This window comes from Emys orbicularis, chromosome 23 (genome assembly GCF_028017835.1).
Source record: "Emys orbicularis isolate rEmyOrb1 chromosome 23, rEmyOrb1.hap1, whole genome shotgun sequence".
NCBI classification, from domain to species: Eukaryota; Metazoa; Chordata; order Testudines; family Emydidae; genus Emys; species Emys orbicularis.
In genome coordinates this window covers 2,471,086-2,491,755 of record NC_088705.1, presented here as the reverse complement: position 1 = coordinate 2,491,755, position 20,670 = coordinate 2,471,086, and the positions used below count along the sequence as shown (strand labels likewise).

Genomic DNA, 20,670 nt, shown 5'->3' with positions numbered 1-20,670 from the left:
TTTTCACCCTGGGGAGCCTGGCCTGCCCTCTGGGTGTGTGTCCGTCTAGCCATCACCTACATCTGTCCTGGTTCTCACACCAGTGCCCAGGGAGGCCACACAGAAATCATCATCATGAATAATAATGGCCATAGCCACAGGATCCTCTGATGCCCTCAGGGCATCTGGGTCTTGCAGTGCCCAGCACTTGGCGCGCAAGCAGCTCACGCAGAGAGATGGATTTGTGATGCAGCTTCAACTTATTATGCTTCTATTAATCTCAACAAGGCCACAGGGATCTCCTTCCTTTTAATTATTCAGTTTACCCCTTCCCTCCCCCCCACCCCTGCACTCCCTCCCTGGTTCCTGCTTCTTTCTTCAGCCCATTTGTTTTCCCCCTTGGGATGTTGCGAACCACCATCTTTAGGGAGGGTCTCGGCTCAGAAGCCCCCGTGATCCTGGTTGCAGCTCTGACTGCTCAGCTACTGTCTTCCTCCTCGCTGGGTGTCGGCAGGGCTACGATGCTCACAGGATGGCTCGTTATGGCTTCCCTGAGCAGGGTCCCCTCTGAGCCTGCAAAGTGTGGGGGGGTGGACATGGGGGCAGAGATGGGGGGGGCTCCACTCATGCTGGTGCCCCATGAGTTGTAAGTCCTCCTAGGGAGTCTAGCTGGGGATGAGGTGCTTCCCCAGAAGTTATCTGCACCCTGATCTGCATTCAGGGCCTGGGTCAAAGTCCCCTGAAGTCAACGAGATTCCTACTATCTACAATGGGGTTTGGATCAGGCTTGGACCATACGTTAACCATGCAGATCCCAGGGGGCAGGCAGAGGGTGAGGTGGGCAGGTCTTGTGGTAATTATAAATACCTTCCATGGATAAAAAGAAATGCAGTTGGATGGTGCAGAACCTACTTAATGAATTGGGCCCGGGTCTGTATGAGGTGACACTGGTATAAATTCACTACCCTCAAGGAAGTGGCTTCAGATGTACGCCAGCGTATCGGCAGGCAGAATTTGGTCCACCTTGTTTAATAATTACAGTCTGTAACTTTACTGCGTAGCTCTTCTGTTGATCCTAGGTACATAAACACTGTGCTTACCAGCGGGAGAGGTTCTGTTCTGAGGGGGTTTGACCCAGCTGTGATCTGCCCAGGAATGAGTTTGCATTTTTAATAGACTTCATTATAGATCCAGAGACAATGTATTTTAAAATGTCCTAACCCGTGGCTGTGACCTTGCCTCCTGCAGCAACACTTAACAACCAGCGATTTCAGCGTGCTGCAAATGCCATCCTACATAGAAGGCATATTTTTTGGCCTTCGTTTCAATGTTGCTTCAAGTACAGAATGTCACAGAGGGAGGCCATCCCAGAAATTAAGTAGCAGGAAGTAATATTCTAGCAGCATGAGGTAGAGTGTTCATTTTCTTTCCCCACAGTCGACTTCACGGTGAAACTTGATAGGCTCTCCGTGGACACCCCAGAGAGTCAAAGAAGTACCAGAGCTTTAGGATGCTGGGGGGCGTGTCTCGGTGCTGAGTGTGAATGAAGGAGGGGACATTTTGTACTATGCTTCTGTTCCTCACGTCTCATGTCTTACTGCAAACACCCCCAGTGATAGGCTTCTGCTAATTCTGCGTGAAACTCAGAGCACATGGCCTAGGCACCACCTCGTATGTAAGTGGGGCTTCACAGGGGTCACATCTCTTCGGCTGGATTTCTGCACAGAGGGACTTTCACCCGAATGTGGGTACTTATAGTTTCAGTGATTGGACAGGCCGGTTTGGCAAAGCCCTAACCTTTTCTATGGGTCTGTTTGGGGTAGCATGCGTTACTCCTTGTACGTGCGTTTAGAGTTCAGGCAGGCACATTTAAAACAAAGATAAATAACTACAGTTAAGCCAGTTGGCTGAATGGCAGCTAGGGAATGGCAAATCAGTTCAAATCAAATACAAACCAGCCCTGAAGCTCAAACCAAACGGAAATGGAACCTTTGTCCAGGGCTCAGAACTGTCTCTTATTGATTTATTTTTGATGCTGTCCACCTCCCTCTTTCCTGGTTTTTGACTTGAAGCAGAAATACCAGGATGCCACACAAATGGCCGTTCCTGCGATATCTCCAGCTTGTCTTAGGCCGCAAGCTTTGTGGGTGGGGCCCCTCTCTATATGTCTGTACAGCACCTAACATAATGGGGCTCCAGAAGGCCTCTAGGCACTATTGTCATACAAATAATGGTAATAAACAATGAGAAGAGAGATTTTCAGAAGTACCTAAGGGGATCAGGAGCACATATTGCACTGAATAATAGTCTAGCTCAGGGATCGGCAACCTTTGGCACGCGGCCCATCAGGGAAAGCTGCTGGCGGGCTGGGACAGTTTGTTTACCTGCAGCGTCCGCAGGTTCGGCTGATCACAGCTCCCACTGGCCGCGGTTCGCTGCTCCAGGCCGATAGGAGCTGCTGGAAGCAGCGCGGGCCGAGGGATGTGCTGGCCGCCACTTCCCGCAGCCCCCATTAGCCTGGAACAGCGAACCGCGGCCAGTGGGAGCTGCAATCGGCTGAACCTGCGGATGCTGTAGGGAAACAAACCGTCCCGGCCCACCAGCGGTTTTCCCTGATGGGCTGCGTGCCAAGGTTGCCGATCCCTGGTCTAGCTGAGCTCAAAGGTCAGGAGGCCCCGTGGCAAACAGGCCAGCATGAAGCCAGAGAAGTGTTTAGTTCAGCATCTCAAAATTCACCAAAACTCTGAACCTGTCACAAGTTCTGTTTCCTTTGGACTCCTTTTGTCTCAGCCTCAAAAAGAGGGTGAAGTTTGAAATCTTTATCCATCCACCAAGAGCGAGGATGAAACCAGCAAATTCCACCTACTACTTAAGCAGGATTTGAACTCTGGTCCTGGCAGTTTAAGGAAATCTGTTGCCATGTCAACAACCCACATCACTCAACAGAGGTAAATGCATCATGTGCCCAAGATACACACTCAACCTTTTTCTCGTCTAGTCTATCTAGGTTCCTAGACCACACTCATCACCCTAGTATCTGCGCATAGGGAGCCACTAGTGCATCAAGCAACGTTACTAACGTCTGTCGCACCAATGTGGAAACTCGGGCACACTGAGGTTGCAACAAGGCACTGCCAGAGCTGCCTCAAAGTGCTGGTGGAACAATCTCCGTTCTCCGACAGGCAGTTTACTTTCCCGGACACGCTTTATGGTAATTTGTAACAGCTGAAAGCAGTGTTTGTGTCTGAGTATAAAATATCATGTATCCAACATTTCCACAGCTTCTGACAGAGCTCACTAAAATCCAAAGCTTTTACAACCAATTTTTCATTATGTGCAAAACTGGCTACAACCCCAGCGGCACATGTAACCCAGGTCACTTAGGCACACATGGTCACATCCTTCCTCATCCTTAACACGATTTCTTGATGCAGTCTGGCATTGCCCTGGCTTTTCACTTCTTTTCCCTGTCAGACTGAGTAGGACGGCCCCAATGTGCATCCTTAAAACCACTCTCATGCGCAGCTTTGCTGGCCAGCAATGAACAGGTGCCTGGCAACAAGAAATTCACCCAGCAAGTTTAAGCCCTGAAGGTAGAAACTGCAAAACATTCAGCTGCTCTGGATGACTAATGATAGCATTTCAAGGGTGCACCAGACACCACAATCCTTGAGGCATCTCTGTCATGTGGAAACTGAGCACATACGCTGCTGTAAAACCCACCAGTGGGAAACACAGCTGTCCTGGGGGAGGGAACATGTTCTACCCTACCTCACTGGACACGTGCTTCAGCTCTAACAGACCATCCTGGGCAGCATCCAGTAAAAGGTCTTATAAAGGCAATCACAGATCAACTTGGTTTGTATGAATGTAACACTGCACGCTCCTCAGGGAAAGTGCTGTGTCTCTGACTTGACTTCGGTCTTGTTCAATGTCGTGCACACATAAGAGATCCATCTGATTTATTATTTATCCTGTATTTTTTGCCCAGCATTTGCTTTTAGAAATTATGAAACCACATTAACCATTGGAGCAACTTACCTAAGGATGCTGTGGATTCGCCAGCACTGGAAATCTTTCAATCAATTAGGATGTCTATCTGAGCCAGACTTTATGGGCTCAAAGCAGGCGTCACAGGGGGCGGGGGATTCTGGGGTCTGTGTTATCAGGAGTTCAGAATAATAATCCCTTCTGGCCTTAAAAAAATCTATGAAAATTCCCAATGAAATCGTTTCAAAGATGGGGATTTAGGGAATTATTTCCCTCCAGGTGGGGACTCCCTCATGATCCTCTATGGAAATAATCAGGTCCCTGCTCCAAACCACAGAGGTGCTGGAGCTTCTCCACAAAACAGTGGTCAGAATTTTTTAATATGGGAAAAACTACGTATTTCCCCCAGCCTTGTTATGGGCAATGGCCGAGCCATTTTTGCTGAAGTGTCCCAAACAATGTCAGCCTGAAGCAGACACCCAGCATGGAAATGCTGGCTGGTAATGGTAATACAGAGCTGCACTGTGAGATCCTTTCTCGTCGATGCAGATTTTTCGGAAGGTGGCTTCTAATTAAGGATTTGCTGATCACAAGGGTCTAAGGCAAAACTAGCAGGGGCAACGCTTTCATTTGTCGTGTTCTGACGTGACAAACCAGGACGTCACTTACAGCCTCTGACTGTTTCATCCACTCACCCCAGAATTTGGCATTGCTGAATAGCAAAAAGGCTTTTTATTATAGCCACAGAATTATTGCAAGTGCCAGCTGCACAGGGGCCTTGACTCAGCAAAACCACTTCAACACATTGGGGACTTACGCACCCGCTTAAAGCTAAGCAGATACCTAAGTGCCTTGCTGAATCGGAGCCAAAAGCAGAATTTTGTCCAGCAGACTGAATGCCAAATGAGGAACCTTCCCCCCCGCCCCCCAGTCTTTAAAGGGGTGTGAGTCTGCTCTCCCATACACGGATTTTACCCCACTGTGAGCTCAGTGGAGTTAGTCCTGGTTTATACCAGTGTGAGTGGATGGAGAACCAAACTCTGAGCAGAGAGGTTCGACTCCTATTAAAACCCTTCGGTCCCATGCAGATCTCTCAGCTGTGCAAGGGAATGGGGTCAGAGCAGCTCCCAAGAAGCCACTGTCCCCTCGCAAGGGTCAGCGCAGCCAATGCTCATTAGTCCAGAGCTGAGGCATGTAGCAGCCATTCACAGCCTGTCTGGCCAACATGGGCCCAAGATACATATTTATTCAGGAAAATAGAACACCTCCATGCTTATTTCACCAACCGGAGCTAGGTATTTGCATAAACTAATTATGTGTGCATTGCCTGAGAGACAGGTAAATAATGCATATTTTATTTAATGAATTAATTGTTCTTTTGGTGCCTGACTGACAATGCCAGAGAGTGCAGCTCTCGATTCTTCCTACCAAGGACACATAAAACACGGCCACTACAATGCTTCATCCTCTCCCACCGCTCTGACCTGGTCACTTCTCTTGCCTGGCTCCATCACTGGCTTCTTCTCTCCTCCCATGGCAAGCCTGATTTGTGCCTTCCCCATCTGTGCCCTGCCTACATCTCTGACCTAGCTTCCTCTCACACTCCCTTGCTGTCCATGCTGCCCAAAGCCTCCCTCTGTTGCCTCCTTCCTCTCCTGTCTGTTCCTCCATGCTGTCCTGTCTGCTTGGCGCCATCTCCTTCCTGCTCTTCCTCCAAAACCTGCTTCTTCCATGGGGGTGATGCACCCCTGAAGACACCTGTCCTGCTCCAAGACTGCACCTGTTGCCAGTGCATTAAGTGCCTGGGTCTGATTCATACCATAAATTCCCTGGGCCAGGGACTGCATCTTCTTCTATTATTTAGTGAGCACCAAAAGCATCAAGGGTCACAGCCTGGGCAGTAGCTGCGTAAGTTACTCACCCCTATGCTCCTCCCTGCCAATGAGATTCAGCTCTGACCTTGGGGAACCAGCCCCACGGGCAAGAGGAGAGTTCCAGCTCTCCCGGCATGGGCTGATCTCACAGGAGGCCCGTTATGAACAGGACTAAGACAACCAGCTCATTTCACAGAGGCCACCAAAGAACTGAGAGATGATATGCATGGCTGCAGCCTACTGAGCCGGCCAGCAGCCTGGAACTGGAAGAGGTCATTATGCCTTTGAGCACTCCACTCCCCTGTCTGACTGCCCAGCGCAGAGCCCTCTGTGAGCGACTGCTCATTCTGCTTGTCTAATCCCTCAGCGCGAGAGCTAATGTTTGAATAACGGCGAGGTTGTGACCCGAGCCGCCCTGAACGCTTTCCACTCCCTGACATCATGTGAGTCTCTGACCCCTCTGGCTCTTAATGGCTGTTCTTACAGCTTCATTTAGACGTCGTGTTTGGCCAGTGAACTTATTTAACCTCAGTGGTGAAGCAAACACAGCCAGGGAGGAGCTCAGCTATGTGCTGTACATGGGAAATGAGCATCATCGCATCCTACTGGGTTTCTTGCTACTGCAATGGCTCCCTGCTTCTCTTTCTTTAATGGACATGTCCTGTTCTGCAGAGCGCTATCATTGTTTCTAGGGCAGTACAGCCAAGATCCATCCCCACCTGAGATGAGGGCCACATGGTGCTAGGCGCTGTACACACTTATAGAAAGAGACTGTCCCTCCCCTGGAGAGTTTACAATCTAACTAGGCTTTACGGACAAGGGAACCAGAGGTTCAGAGAGGGGAAGAGCCTTGCATAAAGTCCCACAGCAACATGGTGATAGCGGCAGGAATAGAACCTAAGTCTCCAGTCCATAGCCCCATCCACGGGGCCATGCTGCCTTTCCATTGTGTTCACTGGATTTAAAAAGATGAATCCACCTGATTAATGACGCTCCAGCACACACAAAAGGCAGAAGCGCGGTCAGCCAGCTGGAAGCACAGCGTTTCCTCCTATTTTATGCCTTCTCCTTAATGCTGAATCCCTGCAGTGTAGAAATAAATATGAAATACACCTCGGGACCAAACAAATGGGTTCTTTCCATTCCTGAGGCAATGGCTTCCGAATGAATTCCCAGCTAACAGGCACTTGAAATAAACAGCCCCCTGGCACCCCGCGCAAAAGCATTAATCAGAACGTGGCCACGTGGTCATAATATGTAATTCCACCAGAATTTACTGTCAATAAATGTCCATTTATTGTGAAAGTGTTAAATCAACTGTTATAAATTGTCCCTGCGGACAGATATTATGTCTCCACTACACTTACCGGTCAGCAGGAATTTCCATTAGAAACCCTATTATTTTTCATGCCGTTCTATTTCCCACATGAAATTTCATACCAAGTGGAAATTTGGCACTTAGTTTCAGCCCAAGAGAAGTTTTATTTTTTTGTATGTGCGTGTGCAAAATTTCAAGAACAACCCATTTTTCTGCTGCTTTTCTGTCCTAACAATGCCATGCCCCACAGTCTAGCAACAAGAGAGTTCAAGATGCAGTTGTCAGACAGCTTGAATTTTTAAATGAAATGTTATGGATAACTAATCCATAATGTGGGTTTAATTGCATTAGTTGTCGTTGGTGTCTGGAGAGAGAGCGAGAGCATGCGATTGCTGGCGAAAGGAGGTGGATTTGACAGCCATAAGGTTCTCTGTTTATCCATAGAACCATGGCACTGAAAGTGTCCACCCCTGCACCATCAGTGCACCCCAAACCTTCCCAAAATGAGCTTTGCTCATGGTCTGAGACCAAGTTCAGTCCCCAGGGGCCAATTCATTCATGGCTTCTCTGCTCAAGCTGCCAACCACGGGGCAATTGTGGTGGTGCTTTAATGTGATGAGAGTCATGTCCGCTTGGAAATGGTCTCAAGGCCACCAAACGCCTTTCACACAGACCATGCTTTTTGTTGTTAGGAGGGATGAAGATCACAGCAAACCCAGCAGGACAGGATGTACAATTTGCACCTCACAGTCGTAGGCTGTTCGCTACAGACCCACCTCTGGGAGATGGAAGGTAGGGTCATGCCATGAGTCGCTTGGGCTGCTGTTGCTTTTCCTACTTGTGCTTAAGGCCAGACTAGAACCAAGCCAATTTTACAAAGGTTTTCAGACTAAGCCTTTACCACCTATGGACAGCCCTGTCTGGAGCCGGGATTTCACATAGCTCCAAAAGAAACAACAAGAGACCATCAAGTAAACAGCCCGAGCTCTGTCATACTCTGGAGTCTGCACCATTGCACTGCAGACTGCTGGGGAAATGACACAATGTGTATAAAGCCCAGACAGACATATCGATAATGATGTGACGATAGCGCGGCTCGTGCACATTCCTTCATTACAGATTTACTGCAGTGAGTGTCCTAACCCCTTCTCCTGAGCATCGCGGTCTCTGGCTGCAGCCCTAGAGGAGCTAATTGCCTCAGTTCCAGTCCTTCCCCTCCTCCCTTCCCTGAATTCCCTGGTCTATTCTAGTTCCCGGACTGTGCTCAGCAGTACAGTATCTGGGCACCTTCCATTAGTGCATTAAGCAACATGACTAACATCTCCCTTCTCCTTGGATACCTTTCACAACACACATGGAAGCTCAGCCGGGATGTGGCTTCTCCCATGGGCTCTTCCCCCAAAACCACACGGGCTGAATCCCGTCTCTCTGCCTCAGGCATTTCCAAGACAACAGCATCTCCCATCAGTCTCAGTCATTCAAGACACTAAACAATCCTTGTAACATTGCAGCCTCACGTCTCAGGAAGGGGGCAATTCGTCCTGTTCAGAGGGGCCGGGCACACTTAAGTCCTTGGCCTAGGCACCACTAACGTCCTACTGAAGCCCTGTGCACCACTTAGGGGCTGCACCAGGACATCAGCACAAGACCCGTGCGCCCCACGTCTTCTATGCAGGGTGAACGTTACCTTGTATGCTCAGCACCTCACAGGATCCTATGGTCCTACCTGACTCATGCTTCTCCCTTGATGCGCCCACTTCACTGAGAAGGAGGTGGATGTCTGAGATGAAGTTGGGCCAATCCAAGCCCAGGTCTCAGAAGCCTTCACCCGATTGGCTTTCAGTGAGCACGGACTCCTAACCTCAGGGTCTCCCCCGGTGCCAATCAACTGCTGTTCCTTCTGTGCGTGATTTGCGGATGCTTCTCTGCTGAAGACAGGCCCCATCTGGTTGCACTCAAACAGTTTCCCTGTTTAATGTTTTACATAAACAGTTCTATAAAACTTAACGACCCGCGGATAAAATAAATAATGGTTTTAGATGGGGTTTGGGGAATACTGATAAATCACTCCAAGACAAGCACCCGCCAACCCAGGCCTGCTAGAAAGGAGGATTCAAAGAGCCAGCGGTGCTGCAGCTAAAACATCCCAGAGACCAGCAGCTATGCTTTGCTTCCCTTCTATAAGTTTTCCAAACGCCTCTTCCCTTGGGCCCAAGTACTTAATTTAAGGTCTGCCAGGCCATGGGACTACTTAGTAGGAAGAGTGTTGCTCAATGAATCTCATGCAACAGACTTGGGATTTCAAAATGATTCAATGGGATATTTTCCCTTCATTGTGGGGCTGTCTCCGTCAATCATGCAGTGTGGCAGCCTGTATGGTGCAGAAACCCAGAGCTACTGTGTGCCGGGAGAGGGGGTGCTAAGGCCGGTCTTCCATTAGAACGGTGCCTGCAGCGTCAGTATCACACAGACACAAACTGGGCCAGTGCAGCCACACAGACTGCGTCTCTTGCTCCTTCCGAGGGAATTATGGGAGCTGGAGTGAGGCAGCAGGACATGTCCACACCCGAGACAGCAAAACTCAGATCTCACCAGGAGAATTAATGCTGTAAAAGAAACAGCCAAGAGCAGATGCTCTCCAAGTAGTGCCTGACATGCTCTGTTCTTTATTCAGCCTAGAGGGTCAAGTCTGCATCATTAGGGGAGAGTGGCCACTTATCTTCATGTTTCCTGCCTCTTACCCATCTCCAGCACTCTCCCATCGTCACTCTAATGGGATTATGCCATTAATTATTGTGTTGTTCTGTTTTACAGGGTCTGTTCCAGGAGGTCCCTGAAGTGAAATCAGCATGAAAGACACTTCAGTGAGTTGGCAAATTAGCATGTCAGATTATTGCATTTTTGTTTTTTAGTGGGGGTATCAAAGGCATGAAGTTACAATATTCCAAAGCATTGCACCACTTTCTGCACATTGTGGAGCAGATTACTGAGCTGATGGCTGAAATAAATTATGAATGGTTATGATCCTATTCATAAACGCATTGTACCAGGTTTAACTGACCCGATCGGTATGAGTTAATCAAGGTTAACAAGGTCTCCCATATCAGCTCCTATTATTATTATTTATTTGTATTACCACAGGGCCTCAGAGCCTTGGTCAGGCAGTGCCCTCTTGCCCTGAGGCGATCATACTTTCCAAGATAATGATAAAGTCAGTGGTGGAAAAAGACCATTAGCATTGCCTAATATGAACCGTGAGGAAATTGTGTCTAGTGCAGAGAATGAGAGTGGGAATCAGGATTCCCGTGTCCATTTCCTGGCTCTGCCGCACACCTGCTGTGTAACTTTGGGCAAGTCATTTAACGTTTCCATTAAAAGTACCTGGCAGGGATGCTAATTAATGTTTGCATATTTATATACCCCCTTTATCTGAAACTTTCACAGCACTTTAAAAATTGTTATTATTTGCACTTACCAGCAGTGTGTCTAAAAAGTCCAGTCAGATTTTAGTCACACTTCCAAACCATACTGTATAAAGTGAGATGTAATACTTTCCCCATTACACTTGCAAAAGAAGTGCAGAGTAGGAGCACGTAGGTTGAGGTCCTAATGCCGCAGGAATCCTGGAATATTCTATAATATTTAACATAGCAGGTTTCTATCAAACCTGGGTAACAAAATCGTGTTTAGGGAGCACCTAAGTCTCAGCTGCTCTTGGTTCTTCCCTGTACCCCACAATCCAGCCATGCTCCAGCGAAATCCCCTTTCCTGCACTACAGCACAGCAAAGTTTCCTTTAGCTTGTAGGGATTTGCTAATGCAGGGTCCGAGTCACAGAGAGGGAAAACACAGGGAAATGTGGGGCACAGGGAAAAATCTGGGATGGCTAGGACCCCTCCCACATTCCAGTAGATAGAAATGTAGCTTCGGACAGTCTATTCCATATTCATAGATTCTAAAACCAGAAGAGACCATTGTGATCGTCTAGTCCAGGGGTTCCCAAACTGGGGGTCAAGAGGTTATTACATAGGGGATCGTGAGCGGTCAGCCTCCACTCCAAATCCCACTTTGCCTCCAGCATATATAATGGTGTTAGCTATATAAAAAAGTGTTTTCTTAAATGTATAAGGGGGGTTGCACTCAGAGGCTTGCTATGTGAAAGGGGTCACCAGTACAAAAGTTTGAGAATCACTGATCTAGTCTGACCTCCTGCATAGCCCAGGGGAGACTGTCCCTGAATTAGAGCAGATCTTTTAGAAAAACATCCAATCTTAATTTTAAAACATCCAATGATGGCGAATCTACCATAACCCTTGGTGAGTTGTTCCAATGGTTAATTACCCACCTGGTGAAAAACATGTGCCACGTTTCCAGTCTGAATTTGCCTATCTTCAGCTTCCAGCCCTTGGACCTTGTTATGCCTTGGCTGGGATTTCTCAAAATGACTCCACACCAGACGGAGGGCATCACGGAATTCCAGGCCATAATCACACCCCACGCCCTCCCAGGTTGTTGGAGCTCTGGGGTATGCAGGAACAGAAATAAGGCTCTTTGCATTGTCAGGAATGGCTTTCTCTGAGGATTGAAAATTAGAGGTGACTAGTTGCTGCTCAGTGACTTCTGCCACTGGATAGATTTGGTTTTCTGGACGGCCTGAGCTCTTGAGAAGCATTTAAGACCAGATCATGCAGTGGAACTCAGGGCAGGGTTTGACCCCTTACATTAATTTTCACTTTTAATAGAAAACTCAGAATTGTTGTATGGAGGTCCAAAAGTCACAGTGAGTTTATATTGTGCTTCCAAATCATGTACCTTTACCCTCCCTACACTCAGCATGACTTGGTTTTTCAATCTAACCTTGGACTGATCAGAGCTGAAAAATTCATTACAGCCCTGTAATATCTTCCAGAACAAGGACACGATGTGGTTCAGCTGAGAGGTGGTCTATCTTCTCTCGGCCAATTCTCTCTTCAATTGTCTCTGTCCGGCTTACTTGTTAAGGGATGTTTAGACCTTGTCTGCACTACAGAAGTGTTCTGTGCTAAGATCCATTGGTCCCCTTGCACATCTGTAATATTGTGCACACGGACAAAAGTGCTCCAGCAGATTACATGTGCTGCCAACCAAGTAGACTATGCATTTTCAGGGCTAAATCCCTGTTTACTCTGAAGTAGTTTAGTGCCAATTTGGATACACTCTGGCTGAAGTGGTTCAAACTAATTTTCCCATTACTGCTGTCCCTTGCAAAACCTCCCAGAATACCCAGCTTCTCAGAACTGTGCTGCAAATTGTGGGCTACGCATAGCGGGCACTGAAACCCAAAGCACTTAGAATAGTGCTAGTGCAAATGTGCAATGGTCCTTAAACCAGTTCAGCTTCTGGTGCTCAGTCTGGTTCAATACTCTAATGTAGACAAAGTCTTTCAGAGCAGTAACCAGAAGGATCCTGCTCAGAAGACCAAGAACACTTTTTGCCTTGTTGAGTGCCCATGGTCTATGCCTTGTCCTGCCATTCTGAGTGTGAATGGCTGATGTGTGTCAATACCTACTGTAGAAAGTCAAGGATGGTCTCTTTCCCTGTTCTCTGTACTGACTTCAGTGGATTCACTCTGGATTTACTCCAGTGTAAGTGAGAGCAGAACCTCTCCCAATGTGCTTCAAGTCAGAATGTTTCCATGTCAATGTTAAGCAGAGCATATACTGAACTTGGAGGCAAACAACACTTCTGCTGTGAAATACAGTATCAGTAAGCTGTCTGTCCCCAGGGCAACATTCCTCCTTCCTCATAGGAAAGCCAGTCACTCTTTACGGTAGGTATATAAACAGACGGGGTAATGTGGCTCATAATTAGAACTCCGCATTAGCTCTATCTCTTGGATCCTTGCAGAAGGAAAATTATTTTCAGATCATTTCTGTGAATAGTTTTTCCAAGGGACCACTAGAATTTTGTCTGGGAAAGGTTGAAGACAATTAGTCAAACCATTTTTTAGTTATGGGTGTTTTCAAGTGACACTTAGTTCTGTATCTAAATATGCGACATATTCAAATTATGTTTCATTATCCAGCCTCCATTATCTCCTGCCCCACGGCCTGACCTTCTCCAGCAACGTATGTAACATAAAAAAAGCCTCAAAACACCTGCTCAGCTGTGTGTGTTGCATTTCAAAGACTGAGGTACCAGACAATTCCATTAGGATATCATGCAGAACATGCAAAGAGGAAAAGGCTACAGAGCTAGACATCTTGGGTTAGGAGGCACAGACAAAAATAATTGCATAAAAGCACGAGGAGCTGGGCATGGTTAGAAAGCCAAGACATTGTCATTTCTTTTCTCCGTTTTTTTTGTATTTAAGGAGTTAACTCATCTTGCCAGCTGAAACGAAACAGGATTTTAGTTTCTCTAGCAAAATGAGGACTCTGTAATGTAGACTGCCCAGCAAACGCAGGCTACTGTACCCTCCCAAAGCACTAGCCACACAGGAAACCATCATAACCGACAAGGGTCACATTTTTGTCCTCTGTGGACTTCACGGGGAGCACAAATATGAAGGCCAGATTTGAATCCAAGAGTTAGCTTATTTCCTGGTAAGCAGTGAGGACACATTCCCTACTGCAGCTACCTTGACATGCCCCTGCTCTACTTTTCACCTCTCCAGTGCTTTCCAGCTGAGGCACTTGAAGCACTTTGCAAACATTAAGCCTTGTAGCACCTGTGTGAAGTAGGTAATTATTACCATCTCCATTTTACAGATGGGGGAACTGAAGCACAAACCATGTGAATAAGGTCACCCAGGGAGTCTGAGGCAGATCCAGGAACAGAACCCAGGTTTCTTGACTCCCAATCCTGTGATTAACAACAAGGCAATAGCCTATTAGCTATTCATAGAGAAGCTAATTTACTGACGTGAGTCACCCAGCAACTACATTCCCCTCACATAAGCTACAAGAGTACCGCAGCGGCTATACAAGTTATTTTGCTTAGGCAATGATTTCATATTGGCGCCAGGAACTTCAGAGGCAGTCTAGGAGGCTGAATCACTTGAAATAGATGCAAAATAGCTGTGATGCCAAAACCCCAGGGCTGCTTGTCTCGCTCCCCGCACGGTGAGAAACTAGACCCCTTTGTCATCACCGCTTCTCCTAGAGACCCGATTCTGGGAAGAAGAGCTTCACAAAAACGCAAGATTTCCTCCGCTGTCCGAGCTGGCTGTAGGGATCACAGCATGCACTGGAAGAAACACGTCTTGTTAGGAAGTTGAGGGACCTCTGGCCATGAGTTGAGGTCCCAGACAATTTGCCTTTCTGGCTGCTTTGGGACTCAGTAAAGCTGCCACTGGAAATGCACTAGCGTTTAATGGGCTCTTTTAAATGGCAGTGGAAGCAAGAACGCAGCTGCTCTGGTTGGTGACGTGGTTTTTTCCCCCCCCTTTCTGTGAGTCAGATGATTTTAGAAAATAAGCTGAATTTATAAATAAATTAAATTGTCCCCTGCGCACCTGCTCTCACCCTCTGTTCCACTGAAGGGACATTCCATAAAGCATGAGAGCAGATCATTAGAAGCAGGTAATGCCTCTGGGATTCAAGACTAGAGAAGAGCCTAATCATTCACAACTGCCTGTTTGTTACACATGCTAGACAGAGCTGTAATACTGTACAGGATTCATCTGTAGCAGACATTTGGCAGCTCTCGCTTGGAGTAGCACTTATTCACCCCAATGAAATCACTAAGCGTTACTCAGAGGAGTAAAGCTTGCAGGATTCTGGACCCTTTGCTTTTCGTCCCTATGTGTTCCTCCTCAGATCCAAGGGCAGCAAAACCGTAATTACGTTCTATATTACAAAGCATCTTTCGCTTCAAAGTCTCCCAGATGGCTGTGTTACTTGGGGTACACCAAGCACACAAAGCTCTCTACAAAGGTTTTAGGCTACACATGAAAATGGAAGAGAATGCTCTGTGTGGAGTCTGCTGGGAATGCTAATGGTGGGGTGGAGGATTAGCTAGAAAAAGAGAGGAACGTCCTATCTAGCACAATATATACCCCTCTCGCGACCATCATGTCTATACAAATACATACCCCTCTAGCTACCTATCACGTATTTATCCCAATGTTGTTTGTATTACCATAGTGCCTAGGAACTCCAGCCAGGGACCCCATTGTGCTAGGCCCAGTGAGAACTCAGAACGTACCCATTGGTCTGTCTGTCTATCAAGAGCAAACATGGATTCTCAGCCAGCGAATGTAACAGGTTTCAGGGGTGTGTGATTACCCTCTTTTTTGGGGGAGGGAGAGTTCAACAGTTTCTCTCTCCTGGGGACAGGGGGAGGCAGAGACCCTTTGCCATGGTATATCTCAAGTGCCAACCAACATTGCATCCAGACACTAATGAGGGGTCTCAGCTAAGGATGGGACTCAGACCAAACGCCCCCAACACACATCTGCCCTGAGCCCTGCTACATTTACAGACCCCAGTCCAAACTCAATCCTTACTGCAGGTATTGAGTGGCTTTTATTCTTTCCCTCATCATCAGCTGTGCTACTGGGCTGTGGCTGAAGCACTCCCTGGAAAAAGCTCCCAGTCTGGAGTCCCTGGGATCTCACAGGAAAGCCTGCTCCGGTGAGAATGCAGCTCCACAAGGTCTGGAGATGCAGCTGGGCTGGCCCCAAACAGTGACTGTTTCATGGGGCAGGTACTGGACTGATTCGGCTTGCCCGGATGTTGAGGAGCTCCACTGATTTGGCTTATCTGCTCCTATCAGTTGCGTCATAGGCAGAACTCTCTCCTCCCTGTGAAACAGGAGCCCCTGCCTCGCTGAGCCTGTATACTGGCAGAGAGCTGGGGTGCCGGCTGTCCAGCTAGTACAGACCCACCCTGGCCCGGTGCATCACAAGCAACTCTGAGGAAAACTCCTCCCGCCACCCAGGTGTGCCTCAGAAAGGGAAGGAGATGTCCCGACTGAGTGGCAGCATGCTCTAGTGGATGGGGCATTGGACTGGGTTCGGATTCTGCCACTGATGTATCGTGTGCCCATCAGCAAAGTCTTCATGCCTCAATTTCCCTGTCTGTAAACGAGGGTCAGTAGCCACTGGGGTGATTTGCAGAAGTGTTGTCGTGAATGCTCGTAAAGCAGTTTGAGGCACTGGGATTAGGTTGCTGGAGAAGTGCTAGATATTATTGTTATATGTTGCAGTAGTGATCATTCCTTCACCTAGGAGCCAGCACAAGGTAGTGCTGCCAGTAAATAAGCATGCCACTAAGCCAGAGAAGTAGAAGATATCATACTTCTGTGCTCACCAGCAATGAAGGAAACAGCCAGTGAAACAATAAAAATAAATCATGCTGATGTCCTATGGCTTTGGGTCACACATTTAGCTGCCCTGAGCTTTAGTGTGAGGTTCACCTGAGTCAAGCCAGATAAGGTGATCTGTTTCTGTAGTTCCCCACAGGGGTTTATTTACTGCATCAGTTTTCTGAATGTACTGCTGAGGAGCGGGAGGGAAAATGGGTGATGGAGCCCAGCTGGGTTTTTCCAGAGGGCGCTGGCTGCTCCGTTTTAACGGGAGCTGGAAACGTAACTCCTTGCTGCCTCTTTGCAAATCCCAGACAGTGTCTGGACAGTTCCCTGGAGCCTTTCCCGCAGAGGGCTGTGAAGGGTGTAAGAGTGCAGGGTAACCACACACAGGAGTTTAGGATGGGAAGTGAGGCAGAATAGTATCGAAAATGCCCTCTGTGAAGTTAAATAGCAGAACTAGAATCAGGTCAGGACACTGAGGTTAATGCCTCCCCAGTCTTGCAAAAAAGTGCAGTGGGATTTATTTCATGTCTACAAATGGGCCTAAAATTAAGACTCCTCTGGAAGATAAGATTTAGGAGGAATTTGATTGTTTTCTCTCTTCTGCACTGCTGGGCGGCCTGGCAAACAGTTGTGTGAGAGCGAAAGCATGCCTTGTATCTAACAATTTCCCACCCTATTACCGTGCAAGCACACACACATACACAATTATTAATCACCCAGTGGCAGAGCCCCCATCACCCTGATCACAAGCGTGGAAGAGGCCTCTTTGTATTAAGACTGATGACTACAGCATCACAATTGTTAACATGCATTACAGGATTTTCTCCAGGAGCTGTGATCAACTAAGACTTTCAAATTACTGGCAGCAGCACAAGGACAACTGTGGCGGATTCTGAGTGACAGGAACGCTGGGTGGAAAAAAACATCTAGGAAAGTTTAGGAGGTATAATCAAAGATTAAAGCAGGCTGAATGGACACCCTTCTGCTTAATAGCTGGTGGCATGGTCAGCGCAGCCAGTTGCGTGTAGTGCTTTAGTGAAGGGCAAATCGTTTGCCTGGGATCTTTCAGGCAGGGGTTAGAAAAGGGATCAGAGCTGAGTCGCATTGTTTGTTTCTCAACTAGGCTCTGATGCAGCAAAGCACTTCAGGGTGTGTTAACTTTAGGCACATGCCGGAGTCCCATTGAAGTCTGTGGGATGGAAGCATACGCTCACTGATAAACATGTCCTTGCTCAGCCAGGGCCAGTGATCCCACAGCTGTAGGGCAGGCACAGGGGACGATGGTGGGGGTGTTGCACAGCACCAGCCCGGGGCATTCTGTGGCACATAATGAAGCAGGTCTCTGCATAAGGGAATTAGCCTTCTTTGGGACTGTGCTTTTTGCACCCTTTCAGACTCAGCATGGTTAAATGATGGAGCCAAGCATGCAACACGCTTGTCCGCGCTACCCCAGGCTGGCGAAACACTGCCCCTGCACTAAGGGCCATCTGCCCAGCTGGTTGATTGCTGTACATTTGTTAGCCCAGAGGACAGGCACCCTGGAAGGGAATAGTTCCATGTCATCCTGTCAGCAGCAGATGATATTTCAGAACTGAAGACACCAGGCGTTGTGGCCTACTCCCCTCGGCACCGGGGCTTGAGGTCAGGGTGTCATCGGGGGCTTGGCCAAGTAACAATAAGGAGAGGGAGGGAAAAGGGATGTAGCCAAGTATGTCAGACACTGACTGTGCAGAGAGGAACCCAGCAAATGAACTCCTCTCAGGAGACAGTCGCAAGGCAGGCTCCACTCAGCTGTGACTAAATACCAGGAGAGGTTGCATGCCCGCTTACTGAGGCAGGTGCACTTAATCCTGCCTTAGCATGGGCGGGGGTTGGACCAGAGGACCTCGTAAGGTTCCTTCCAGTCCTATGACTCCCTCTCCCCTTGGTAAGCACATTTTCTGGGACACACATTTCAATACGCTTGGCCAGAATTTCCCTCCCATTCAAACACAACTTTACACTGGACACTGAGGACGAAATGTATGTGAATGTAAGGCTGAGGTTCTGATTTTCATCACCCAGAAGTGACGGTATCTCCTGGGAACCCTATTGCCCACATAGGGGGCTTACCGCTCCTCCCACTGACGTTGGTGGCAAAGCTCCCCTTTAGTTCAATGGGAGAAGGACAGGACCCTGTTCTGTTCTTCCACACCTCCACAGAGCTCTCCTTGACTCCAGTTGGGGTGGCTGTGCATACCCAAGGGAGGGACTTGGACCGCCGTGTATAATGATTATATTTAATAGCATGACATGTATCCAAAATACTTGATAGCCGCGATCCTCAGGTCTGCTCGGGCTGTGCTTTGTGCAAGACTGAGGGCACAGAGTCTAAGGCAGCTGGTTGTCTCCGTTATGTTGTACCCCGGCCTGTCCCCATCCATCCCCCAAGCCCAGGAGCTGCTGAGGGATGCTTCCACCCCAGGTGTGACTTGACAGCCACCAGGAGTTTCAGCAGCACTGAGGCAAGTAACAGCCCCATGGGTCATGACGTTGGTCAGTGATGTCCAGGGCATTGCTGCACTCTGGCAAAGCCCCTGGCACTGGGCATGCCCCCAACATGCCCCCTGTGCCAGCAGCTGGAACTAGAAGGGGTGGTTTAGAGCCAGGATGTTACCTGGCTGGGGCAATGGTGCCCCTGGTCCTACACTGACGCAAAGGAAGACATCTGTTGGTGGGGCTAATTTATTTCTTCTCTCAATGACCCTGGAAAAGCTGGGAGAGGCCCCTGGCAACAATCAAGAATATTTGTACTATAGAGTATGTTCAGTATACGCTGGGGAAGATACAGAGCTCTGGGATGCCAGAGCAGGGGGGATGTCAGCCCACTCCAGGTGTCCTGACCCACAGTTCAGGTTGCAGCATGGTTTATCCCCTAGTTACCGGTAGCTTTACACACACGTGTCTTACTCACATGGTCAATGAGTTCCTTCATCATGCCGTTCCACTGCCCCTTCTCATCCTGTGCGCCATACTTCCCGTCCTCCACCAGCCGGATATCGTAGGTAAAGCCCAGGATGTGTGACAGCTCCTTCAGAAGGTCAATGCAGTAACCTTCGAAGCGGTCGTTCCCGAAGAGGGCTGTGTCTGACTTCCGAAACATGACGAAGGGCTCTTCCTGCGCAGCCGGGAGAGAGCGGAGCAAAGAGCCACGGTTAAGGGCAGGCTGCCAGTCCCATTGCCAGCAGAAAAGCGATGAAAGCAGGTGGCTGTTCCTGCAGGTAACCCTGCGCAATGTGACACGCATTATGCAGGCAAGGTTGGCACCACAACATGTTCGGAATAAATTAACTTTGCATGGTGCATCAGCTAATTAGCCACCTTGTTTACCCCACTAAATTTAATTTTGTCTCTTCTGAGCAGCCAACTGTTTTCCATTCAGTGAGATTTCAGAGAGAGAGAGCGAGAGAAAATAACCATTTCATGCTCTGCAAATGAAAACAAGGGCACTGAAAAATAAAAATACATAGGGGGAAAAAATTCAGCCACAAATCCCAGGCGCTAGAAACACAAATGAACCGATCCCTGGGGATTGTTGTGGACTCAGCACCATCAGGGTTCTTAAGAGCATTTGAGTTGGGTGTCTTGCCAGGACACCATGCGTGGCTAGTGGCCGGTATAAGGTTGGCTTTATTTCTTTATGCCCCCGGGATAGGTGAACAAGACAAGACAAAGAATGGGGCAGGGATTCTAGTGCTGGCCAGAGGTAGGTCAAAAGGAGACCAGCACGTGTCTTAGACCTTTTCCTTTGTAACACACCAGCACCCACTCCCATAGCAGGTGCTCCTGAGAGCACAGGTCTGTACTGAGAGGAGGAGGTGCCTAAAAGCCGAACCCGAACCCTAAGCAGGTTTCCTGCGAGCTGTTCCAAAGGGCAGGTGATCCACAAACACCTGGATCTGATCATGCCCTAGAGTATGCCAGGAACATCCCCTCCAGTTCTGACCCACAGCTTGATTCTGGCCATAAGGCAGCGGAACTGACTGGAAGAGGAATTGCCCTGTTCACTAGCCTAGTGCCCAATATGCCCCCACCCCCACTTTGGCTGTCAGTGCAGAGGGCATGCCCAAGAGTTAGGGGGTGCTCTGCCACTGGGGTCAGAGGAGCAGGCATAATTTACAGCAGCTCCAGGATGGCTCTAACTTACGCTAGCCAGCAGCGGTACTGGTGGCTTTTG

General features: G+C 48.4%; 1 protein-coding gene across 1 annotated transcript in view; it reads right to left on the bottom strand.

Annotated features, from left to right (window-relative positions):
* GRIK3 (glutamate ionotropic receptor kainate type subunit 3) overlaps window positions 1-20,670 on the bottom strand; it is a 229,489-nt gene that overhangs the window by 31,327 nt on the left and 177,492 nt on the right. The window contains exon 10 of the mRNA XM_065421725.1: window positions 19,408-19,611. Within this exon, the coding sequence (XP_065277797.1) occupies window positions 19,408-19,611 (204 nt within the window). The remainder of the gene's footprint in view (window positions 1-19,407; window positions 19,612-20,670) is intronic.